Source organism: Triticum aestivum, chromosome 4A (assembly GCF_018294505.1).
Source record: "Triticum aestivum cultivar Chinese Spring chromosome 4A, IWGSC CS RefSeq v2.1, whole genome shotgun sequence".
Classification (NCBI taxonomy): Eukaryota; Viridiplantae; Streptophyta; class Magnoliopsida; order Poales; family Poaceae; genus Triticum; species Triticum aestivum.
Window position 1 is genome coordinate 572,111,839 of NC_057803.1, and position 11,693 is coordinate 572,123,531.

The following is an 11,693-nucleotide window of genomic DNA, read 5'->3' on the forward strand; positions in this document are numbered from 1 at the left end:
AAATGCAGCACAAAGCATGACATGAGAATACGCCGTGCTAGAGGTAACCTAACTAGTGCTACACATTACAGACGGGGCGAGAAAATATCCGGGAATATGTTCCCGGCTCTAGGCATTTATCAGACAGACGAACCGGAGGAGAAGATTCCATGTTTGTTGTGATGGGGGCATGTGACAGGTATGTGGATGGTGTATTCGGATTCATCATATTTTTCTGACCATTTTTCAAATATAAATTATTTTCATTAGAATTACGGATTATTTTATATGATTTTTCAAAGTTTTAAACATTTTCTAAAATTGTCTAGATTATATTATTTTGAAAAAAAAAATGGAAAAAGCTGCAGGTACACAGCAGGCTGTACCCAGCCATTGCATACAAGGGGCTGACTGGTGGGCCCCAATTGACTGTTCAACTGCCCAGTCAACAAAGGCTGGCTGGTGGGGCCATGGGGCTGAGTCGGTGGTTGACCGTTGACTGGTCAAAGGTTGAATAGTAAGGTGACACCCATATTCAGTGTCACATAGTTCAACGGAGTTATTTAACTAATTTTAATTATTATAAATAGAGGTGGCTCCCACTGGTCACAGACTATATAGTAATTAAACATTAACTAATCCTAAAACTAAGCTAATCTAATCAGGTTGGCCTCCTGGACAGAGGCAGCAGAAGCAACAGCGGCATCAGGCAAAGCAAGCAGCGATAGCAGGTGGTAGTAGCGCCGGCGCAAGCTACAGGCAGGGCCGCATGCGGCTGCTGGGGGTGTGCCTGGACGCGGCCAGGGCGAGCGGCGGGCACGCACATAGTAGGTCGTGGGGCAGCGGCGAGTGCGGCCAGGCGCGAGGTGCGGCGGACGTAGGGCGGCTGAGGGTGAGCAGCGGCAGCGGCGCAACAGCCGAACAAGTAGCAGCGGGAGGCACCCGACAGCGGTGGCAACGCGCGGGCGGCGCCAGTAGAGGGCGGGCGCGGTTGCAGCAGGGCGGCCGGGGCGCAGGGAGCACGAGCCGGGGCGAGGCAGGGCGCAGGCTGGGCTGTTGCGGAGACGCGCGGGCGCAGCGCACGACACGCGCACGTGGCATGGCCAGGGGACGGCCAGAACATGCGGGCGCGGCCGGGGAGCGCGCCGGACGCAACTCCAGGCAGGAGGGAGGGGGATGCCCTGCGGCGGCGGATTTGACAGAAAAAAATTTGGGGGGGGGGGGGGGGGGGGGGGGGGGCGGCGAGGAGCTCACCACGGACTCGTAGGGCGGCTCAAGAGGCTTGGGATGGTCGGAGATGCGCATGTTGACGGCGAGACGGATGCCAAGGTTGGAGAAGATGACGCTGGCGACGGCGGTGGCGCTCCCCGACTCTGGTCTTGCGGCGAGGGAGACGAAGAGGAGCCCGCCCGAGCTGATGTACGTGGCGAGACTACGAGGGGTGTGCGGTGGCTATGCAAACGACGGCGGCGCGGCCATGGATGGGTTCGGGCGAGATCGAGATCGAGCGTGGGAGAGGGGGATGGGGGCGAGCAGAGCTAGGGTTCGACGCAGGGGTCGCGGGGGATTTTGTAGGACGTCGGGGTGTCGTCGGATGGCCGTCGCGTGGCCATCCACGGCAACAGACGTGCGCACGGCGTCCACCCAGCCTCTGGTGAACAGAGGTAGGGGAAGAGCGGGTGGTGGGATGGGCCGACACTGTAGCCAGTGGGCTAGAGTGCACAGTGCCTCTTACCTCTTTTTTCTGTATTTTTTATTCTTTACTTTGCCTTTAATTTTAATAGTAAATCAGTTTTATAAAATATGAAACTTGGTCTATAAATAGTTTTACAAAGTTAGACATTGCCACAAAAAGTATGTTGACTTAAATGCTAGAGCCCAAACAAGTGATGTTGTTTTCCTCAACCATGATTTGTTTTTGAATATTTGGCAAAATTTGAACTATTTTGCTACCATGTATGTGAACTTTAAATTTTCACTTGCAATTTGGATTTTGAATTTGACTTTGATTTTTCTTAAGTGGTAATTTGACTTAGTCAAACTTGATGACATGGCACCATTTGTGTGAGGCCACTGTAGCATGACACTGGAGGTATTACATGATACCTTGTGCATTGCTACGGGGATTGGTTGTGATTATTTCAATGAGAATTGGATGCATGAACATTAGTATTTAGACTAACAACATATGAATTGAAACTAAAATGCATAAAGTTTATTATAATTGATTATTCCATAGTTGTGTAATATTTTGATGCGAATAGCATGCATAGTGCATGTTGATATGGGTGCTTTCCTTGCATGGTGGCATCATATTTAGAGAATTGTAGTTAATGGGTATTGAATACGAGTCGCATGCATAGTGCATATAGGTGTTCTCTCATGCATGATGGCATGTTGTGCATGTTGAGAGATTTGAAGTTAGTGGGAATCGGCTATTTAGGTACATAGGATTGTCTTTCTTACATACCAAACAGGCTTTTGGCATTTTTTGGTGTTTGTTGTTTTTCACATGGATTCTTTTCCTGTCCATGTACATTTTTTTCATATTCCCGTATTTTGAATTTGTGTGTTCCAAGTGGAGCCTTAGAAAAAATATGATTATCTAACTGTTGTGATCTATTCGTGCAGAATTATGGAGATGAGTGGTTATGATATGTTTGCGTACAATTATGGCGATCGAATGGTCATGGTATGTTTAGTTATAGTCGTGAAGATCTAACAGACATGATCTGTCACGTCTCCTCTATATCGTGTACCTTCTCTCACTCTCTATGTGCTCTCTGTCTCTCTCTCTCTCTCTCTCTCTCTGAGGGTATGCACATGCAACAACTGGAACATAGGTTAAATTTATTTAAAATGCCTCCCCGATAGATGCATGTGTACTTCTTTATATAGCACATGCAAATTGACATAAATAATTTAATATATCAAGTACAACCCCGTCCATTTGTTTCCAACCATCTTTTACCCTTGATGAGTACATATTTCTTGAGGCAACCTCATTGTCACTAATCCAATTGTGCTTGCCTCTTCTCAAAAACTTTCCACCCCTATATAAAGTGTGTGCCGTTGACATCTTTGGTCACAAGTAATATCATCATAAATTTTATCTTTTTTCGATGAGATCATATATGGGGTCGATCTTGCTCTACAGATAAGAAGACTATTATGAAACATAGGCACATACTTGGTTAGAGCGAGAGGGTTGAGAAAGTATATGGAACTTAGGTGTCGAGCCAAATGACCTACTACGAGAAGTATAGCGAAAATATTTTAAGAGTATCTTTGTTTAAGGGGTGAAATAGTAGCAATAATACCACGGTATTCCCTTGCATTTGTCAGTTTGTAACAATTTCTTGTCTAGCTTCCTCGCGCTCTTGACAACTTTCTCTATGTATAAGAAAAATGTTTGTGACGCATAGACAAATCTCAGTTGATTAGCATGAGGGGCAATGGGAAAGTATGATGGGCCTGGGTGGTGCTTCAAGGGACAAATCCATATGATGTTTCTATCAAAGGGAGTGTAGCGACAAAGTGTTAGGATTGCCTTGGTTTAAGGGATAAAACTGTAGTAAAAACACACCGTGTTATTTCACTTGCATTTTTAGATTTGTAAAAATTCCTCGTCTAGCTTCCTCCTAGTCTTGGCAAGTTTAGTGGTGTCGCTAGAGCTTGGAGATATTGATGTGTCCGATCTAAACAACAAACAACATACATTAAAATACATATATGTCATCTTCTTCATTGTACAACCGTCTTGATCAATTTATACATTGATGATCAGTTGCATCCGACTTTGAAGAAGCTCTTCTACTTGACCTCCCAAAATTGTACCCATCTCTCTCTCTCTCTCTCTCTCTCTCTCTCTCTCTCTCACACACACACACACACACACACACACACACACACACACACACAAACACGCGCGTGCGAACACACGGGGAGAGAACGAGAAAGTGTGTGATATCCCATTGAAAATTGTAGACATATGCTTAAAATGCTTCTCATTCATGAGTAGTAAGTGAAATCTTACCCGCTATGCTATCTATCTCGTGTAAATTGAGCTAAAAAAAATATGTATCAAGTACAGTACAACCTCATACGCTTGTTTCCAACCACTTTTTGTTCATGATATGCACGTCTCGTGAAGCAGTTGCGTGCATCAGTCATTGCAGCTGCGAACGATATCCTTTTTATAAAGAAAAGATACTTCTCGTGTAAATATTGTCAAGAATTCCAACTCTTTTTCATGGTGTTTCGAATGATAAATTAGAGAATCATGTTTATAGATCTAAAACGTAAAACATATAATGCATGTTACTCAATGAAACATATTTCTATTAGCAGCTGTGTACGCGTGAAGAGCAAATCTAATGGGAAGGGGCAAGAGCAAAACTCAAATATGCACCCCCCCCCCCCCCTCCCTCTTTTGTCTTAGGACATGTCCGCTCCTTTCCCTCATTTGTCCGGTACACAACAGTGTCTTCAATGTATTCAAAATTGTCTGGACACATGCATATAATTGGTGGGGATGTAAAGAGATAGAGAAAGGAGAGAAATTGATCCAAAGTGCACCGGATCCTACTTGATAGAATGTCTGGACATCCCAATACCCTCCCCAATATGGGCTGACTTTAGGGATTTACGAATAGTTCGAAAAAATGGGGGGATTTTGGGGAGGGGGGGGGCACATTTGGGGCCTTCCCTTGGAGATGTTCTAAGAGCATCTACAGCTGAGCGCCTCAAACCCGTCTCATACGCCCGGCCGGGCCGCCAGTCTGTCTGGTCACGTTTTCTTTTGACCCGAACAGTCCTCTCAAACGGCTCTCAAATGTCCAGGCTGACCGACATCCCTCATATCCAGCCTAAATATGGGGAGGATATGTGACGCATGGGCACGCCCGCCACGTCGGGCCCGGTCCACGCTGGCTCGCCCGACACCACATAAATTACTCCACATCCGCTCGCTGGACCAAACCATAGTCACTTGACTCCTCTTCCCTCCACTCCCCTCTGCCACCCAAGCTCGTCTCCGGCATGGCGGGCAGCGGATCCAAGTCCTTCACCTTCAGATCCGTCGACCCCGAGCTCATCTCACGCAGCCTCAAGGAGGAGACGGCCTTCGGCTTGCGCTCCGCCACGCCCGAGAGGAGGCCCTTGCACGGCTGCGCTCGGACTCCATCCGTCGGGAATCCATTGTGTCCGCTCAAATAGTGCATGGATTCGGTGCTAGGCAGCCGTAGCTGCCTCGCCGGAGGCCGTCCAGTCTGTCTGCCGTCCGAACACGCTGGTGGACGCGCAACCCCTCCGTTGGCGCGGCGAGCATCGGGACACATCATGGGCCTTGTCCGACGAGGCCATGGCAGGGCGTGCCCGCCGTGCAAGGCACCGGGCGCAGGAGGCGGCAGCAGCCCTCGTGGCGGTGGATGTCAACGAGGCGGGGTCGCATTCTCCGGCACCCCGTATGGCGCATCGGTCCGGGCGCCGCAACTGCATCGTGGTGGACGTCAATGGCTCGTCCCCGGACGAAACCGTCATCGAGCTGACATCCACGGGCACCCAACGGGTTCCGGGCTTCGACGAGGAAGAGCAGGGCATGGGAAACGGCAGCGCCTTGATTCCCGTGAGCCGGCTCATGTCCCATGCACTGCCCTACCTTGCCGGCAACTGGACCAACACTCTGAGGGGCGCAGCCAGCCGCCTGACATGGCCACGGTGAAGCCGGGCGGGTGGGGAGCGGAACCGGACAAAGCTCCACTCAAAGATCGCTAAGTTGCATGTAATAATATGGACTTGAGGTATCCGGATGTGGAATGCATTTTTTGAGGCGTGATCGGTCACTGTCGGCGCGTTCGCAAGTGTTTGAAGGGTCGAATTTGTCAAGTCCGGTGTTTGACACTATGTATCTGTCATAACAAATCCACAATTCGTCCGCTCAGTGGTAGGCAAATGCAGCACCGAGGCTGAATGGCTCATGTCAGCCTCAGTGCTGCATTTGCTGCGCCATACTATAGTTGACTGGAGCCATGGATAACGATTCATAACATAGGCACGATCGTTCTCCTCCGGGCCCTTTGGAACTTTGAGGTCCCGCTAAAGCCAGACCGAGACAGCCAGCATTGCACGATGCGTCTACCGCTCTTTACCACTATCTTATCCAGTACTGCCACTGGAGACACGAACACAAACGTAGTGGCTCTCAGCTTTCCGACGTAGATGTACACTCCCAGTGGGGAGCACCAGGAGACCAGCACCACTGCCCGCACGGATCCACTCGAATCAGCGGCAACGTCAAGCCGGCCGGTCAAGGAGACGTTGATGATGATGATAACAGCCGCAGTTGGCCGACTAGTCGGCCGGCCACTCTTGTTGGAGTTCTCCACGCAAATCAAATCGGAGTGCAGGCCATTTTGGACGCCTTGCTGCGACAACTCCAAGTGGCCGCGAGATCCATAGAGGGTGGGGTACATGCGCAACCCAGAGTCAAGATCGTGGCCACACCCAGCACTCACCCTAGAAAAAGACTCTCAAGTTGCAGTGCACTTCTGCAGTTCCTTTTTGGAAATCAGGTGCAGCTAAACCAGGCAGTCAGGCTTCAGATGAGCCAATCTGCCCAAAACATGAATTTTAGTTTTAGAGCAGGTAAATCACCAGGACACTGAAAAATGGGTACTGTAACTGTTATTGGCCATGCCATATTTAGAATTCTGCAACTGTTTATTGGCCATGCTATATTTAGAATTCCTTGCTTGAGAGAGTAAATCTTGACCATTAGCAATTTGGTTGGTCAAAAGGCCAACCAGGCAACTGCAGTAGTCCAAGAAACCGAAAGAACCTGAAAACAACAGCAGGTGTGGGCGTGTGCAATCTCGAGAGTTCAGATGGCCAAAAGGCAGAAGCCGGTCAAAGATAAGAACAAGTTAAAAGCTCCGGAAGAAGAGGCAAAGCAGGTGTTAAAAAAAGATGCTACCTTCTAGGTCAAGATAAATTTTCTAACGCCTTGTAATAAGATGTGACAGCTTGCATCATCAACAAAGAAATGTAACAGAGTGCTAGAGTAACATCAGTTCACACTATGGAGCGCATCAAAATAAGCTGTTGAGTGGGAAAAAATGTGCTTTGCCAAGAATGAAAGTTATCTAAAGCTCTCTAAAAAAAAGTCATCTAAAGTTAGAGCATGTTTATTCAGATACAAGTCCAGGGAGAAAATAGTTCCAAGACATAATTTATCAAAGCAAACAGTTGAATGGAAACATTTGTTGCTAATATACATATACAGTAATATACATAATACTTTCTGAGACATAACTGACAACGCCATGTTTGCTTTGATTGATTCGCTACGAAGGAAATGTGCAGCTACTGAATTGCACATTTGCAAACCTCCAATTGCAGTGCTAAATACAGTATACAGTGTACAGCTTGACAAGTTACAGTCAAGTCAATACATTGTAAGAAAACAACTAATGAAAAATACAGAGGTCACCTTGATTGATTGGCTACAATGGAAATGCACGACTACGATGGAGATCACCAGGGTTTGACGACAAAACCCCGAATTAGCTCACGCAAGGACAAATTCAGCCTGGCTACCTACTCAGATAAAACGACAACTTCAAACTGAGAACTACTTATAGAGCTTCATAACAGAACATGGAAAGAAGAGTTCAGAAGCTGCAAAGGAGGCTTGACTTGCTATATATACAGAGTATACATACAGTAAAGGAGTTGCAAATGAGACATACCAGAGTAATATATACAGTATACGATGAGAGAATACTTTTCAAGACATAACTGACAATACCACATTTGCCTTGATTGATTTGCTGCTAAGGAAATGTGCAAGTACAATGGTAATGCACGACTAGAATGGAGATCACTGGGGATTGACGGCAAAACCCAAAATTAGCTCATGGAAGAACAAATTCAGCCTGGCTACCTACTCAGATAAAAGATAAAACGGCAACTTCAAATTGAGGACTACTCTCTCCGTCCCATAATATAAGAGCATTTTTTACACTAGAGCTTTCATAACAGAACATGGAAAGGGGGGTTCAGAAGCTGCAAAGGAGACTTAACTTGGAAATGTAGATGGAGGAACTATCATCCACATCTTGACAGCAATATTACCAGCAACACATAGGAGTAGCAATTTTCAATTTCATGTGCAGCATAAATAACAACATCAATTACCATAATCCAAAAATCATAGTATGAGCGATGATAAATCTCCCCCTAAAGGCCTACTACATAGCATGCTCTAAATCCATATACAATTAGCAGTACATTTGGTCTACTACTTAACCCCAGCTATAATAACATGCTGCAAAACAGGCATCTGACAAGCTAGTAGTTCAACTAAATTTCCTCCTCCTAGCCATTACCATGTAATAATAATTCGAAATCCTAAATAAATAAACAGAGCTTTTTTTTCAAGGGAGGGATGAAACTAGGAGTACAAATTACAAAAGCTTCAGGGAGAACGATCTGCTGCTAACCATTAATTAATTTCGGAAGGAAGGGGTCACCGCCAGGCGGAGACGGTGAGCAGAGGCCGCTTCTCCCACGCGAGCGAGAGGAACGCCGGCGGCAGCTGGACGAGCGAATACTTGTACTTGGCATCGTAGTCCCAGAGCAGGAGCTCGGCCTGGCTCTCGGCGTAGTTGCTGAGGCGGACGGGCTGGAAGCCGCACCACTCCATGAGCGCCTGCCACTCGGCGCTGCCGGCCATCCTGTCGGTCCTGTCGGCGCCCTCGGGCGGCCCGACGGCCCTGCGGATGCGCTCCCCGAACATGCTCCGCTCCAGCGTCGCCCTGTCCTCGGAGTCCCGCGCCATCGCCACGTCCAGCGACTCGAACACCGCCCGGTAGTAGCTGAGCGCGCTGGCGAATCGGTCGACGAAGCCGGCGCGGTTGAGGCTCACCTCGTACTCCCCGAGGGTGACCACCGCCGGGCCGAGCGATTTGGCGAGGCGGAGGAGTCGCCGCACCGGCTCGTCGGAGTCGCCGAGCAGGTGGTAGAGCTGGAGCATGAAGTTGACGGCCACGACCTCGTCGGGGTCGACCGAGAAGTCGGACCGGTCGAGCTCGTGCACCGGCCGGAGCAACGGGACAAACTCGAAGTCCACCCCGAGAAGCTGCGCGAAGTCGCGGAGGCGCGCGCTGGTGGCGGCCAGGGACGCCGCGGGGTGCGGCCCCAGGTACGGCGAGGGGACGCCGGAGATGCGAATCCGAGACGGCTTCCCCTCGGGGCGCGTGGCCAGCGCCTGGAGGAGCGCCGCCCACTGGATGCCCTGCACGATGCCGAAGTCGACGATGTGGATCTTGGTCGCCGCGCCCGTGGCCTCCAGGATGGCCTGGTTGGCGGTGAGGTGCGCGAACTTGGAGTAGGGGCAGGCGTCGTTGAGCGTCTTGTAGCAGAGCGTGACCTCGTCGGAGGCGAGCCGCGCGTCGGACGCCGTATCGAGTTGCGCCGCGCCGCCGCAGGCGAGGCGGCGAGCGAGCGCGTCGGAGAAGTAGAAGGCCACGCGCTCCGCGGGGTCCCCGGACTCGGTGGCCGCGGCGCGGACCTTGGCGAGCTCCGCGGCGGCGAGGCCTGGGCTGGCCGCCGCGGCGCGGGAGCAGGCGAGGAGGGACTGGAGGATGGGGGCGGAGCAGGACGCGTCGGCTGAGCCCGGGGAAGAACACGCCGCCTGCGCCGTGGCGGCGACCGGGGGGAGCGCGGCCGGCGCATTCTCGTCCCGCGCGACGGCCTCCGCCTCGGCCTCGGCCGGGGGCGGGGTGGTGAAGATGAGGCGGTCGAGGTCCGAGTCCTGGAACACGGGGGCGTCGCCTATGAGGCTCTCCATCCACACGTCGGAGTCGAAGTCCGCGCCGGCGGCGAGGTCGGAGAAAACGGCATCCGCGGCGGACGCCCCGAAGACGTCGGAGAAGAAGTTCTCTCCCTGGGGCCAGGCCGCGGACCCGGCGGCCCCGAACGGCAGCGAGCCCGGGATCTGCGCGTGCGGGGGCGCGGGGGCGGGCGGCATCGGCATGGGCGGCGGGGCGAGGTGGTGGTGGTGGTGGTGGTGCCGCTGCTGCTGCTGGTTGTGCTGCTGCTGCTGCTGGATCACCTGCTGCGCGATGGCCATGAGGTTGCCGCTGTCGGCGCACATGTACGCCATGCCCTCCTCCGCCCGGCCGGTCTGCGGGGTGGGAGAGTCGCGGGGGCGCTCGCCGGTGAATCGGGGCGGGTTTGGGGGGAGGAATTGGGAGGGGAGGGGAGGGAAGGGGGGGCGGCGGAGGAGGAGAGCGGCAGGGAGATTTAAAACAGTGGGGCGTGGCCACTGTGATGGCAGTGGCAGAGGGCACGCTCACACTGTGTGGGGCGCAATGACGGGGGTGCCCTCGGGGTGTACTACTGGACTGTACTGCTCTTGTTGGCACTTGGATGGAGGTCGGTGACCCCAAACGGTAAGATGGGAGGGAGAAAGCGTGGGGGGCTTGAACTGCGGCGTTCAGGTGGGAGGATCTTCTGTGGAGTACAACTTTATAGTCTCTAAGACTGCTCACAGTAGGGAGTAACATAGAGTAGTAATTTGTCGATGTTAGAGCAAGTCTAGTAGAGCCCTCAAAACCCTAAAAATAACTGATTAGTACAATCACATATTAGTACAATCTCGTCCAATAAGTTTTAGGACCTCCTCTGGACCAGAACAAATCCAAACCATAGTTCGGCGTTGCAACCTATCAAAATTAGCCAAGGCATGACTAGCAGTATTACAGTTCCGACGAGTATGGGCAATGCAAGAATCTCTCTGTCCCAGATTACTAATAATCTCTCTAATAATAGCATGATGGGTTTTCCCCATGGACTATGTGTTAAGTCTGACGGGCGAAGTGGTCGTATTGCACTGTGGTCGAAGAAAGAAATTTGTGTGAGCTTGAAATCTTTTGCTAAAGCCCATATAGATGAGTTTTATCTCTTTGGATAACTCGGAATGGAAAGAATTCAGGCTTACAAGATTCTATCGAGAGCCTCGTCGCGAACATCGAAAAGATAGTTGGTACTTGCTGAAGTATTTAAAGAGACGGTTCAAAAGCCCCTGGTTATGTGTTGGGGACTTCAATGAGGTGCTTTTCCCAATTCTAAATATTTTGGTTCAGGGGCAAGGGAGGAATGGCAAATGGATGGTTTTCGTGAGGCTGTCAACTACTGTGATTCCATTGAATCTTGGTTATGTTGGAGTACCATGTACTTGGGATAATCGGCAACACGGAAAGAACAATGTTAAGATCTGTCTCGACCGAGCCTTAGCCAATGTTGAATTTGTAGATGCTTTTCCAAATTCATGGGTTCAGCATGTGCAGACCACTATGTCAGACTACTGTCCTCTGGTGATAGAAATTAAAGGAGGCCATAATCCAAGTGCTTATAAAAGGGCATCTAAACCCTTCAGGTATGAAAATATGTGGTGTTCACATGAGGACTATGAATATATTGTTAAGGGTGCATGGAAGAGGAACAATGTTCAGGATGATTTGAATGGTATTGCATCCACCTTACGAAGAGTTCAGAACGATTTGCAACATTGGAGTTATATTAAATTTGGTTTAGTCCGCAAAAGTATCAAGGTGATTCGGGAACATCTCATATGCTCCATGGCGTTCAAAACGTCTTCGAAGTCCCGATTCTAAGTCATAAAGCATGGGACACTGAACTATCGAGTAGTC

The 11,693-nt window shown here is 50.3% G+C and overlaps 1 protein-coding gene across 1 annotated transcript; it reads right to left on the reverse strand.

Moving 5' to 3' along the window:
* Window positions 1-7,224: 7,224 nt before the first annotated feature.
* Window positions 7,225-10,261, reverse strand: LOC123087050 (SCARECROW-LIKE protein 7). The gene has a single exon (XM_044508952.1). The coding sequence runs from the start codon at window positions 10,142-10,144 to the stop codon at window positions 8,507-8,509; it is 1,638 nt and encodes a 545-aa protein (XP_044364887.1). The 5' UTR covers window positions 10,145-10,261; the 3' UTR covers window positions 7,225-8,506.
* Between the last annotated feature and the right edge of the window lie 1,432 nt (window positions 10,262-11,693).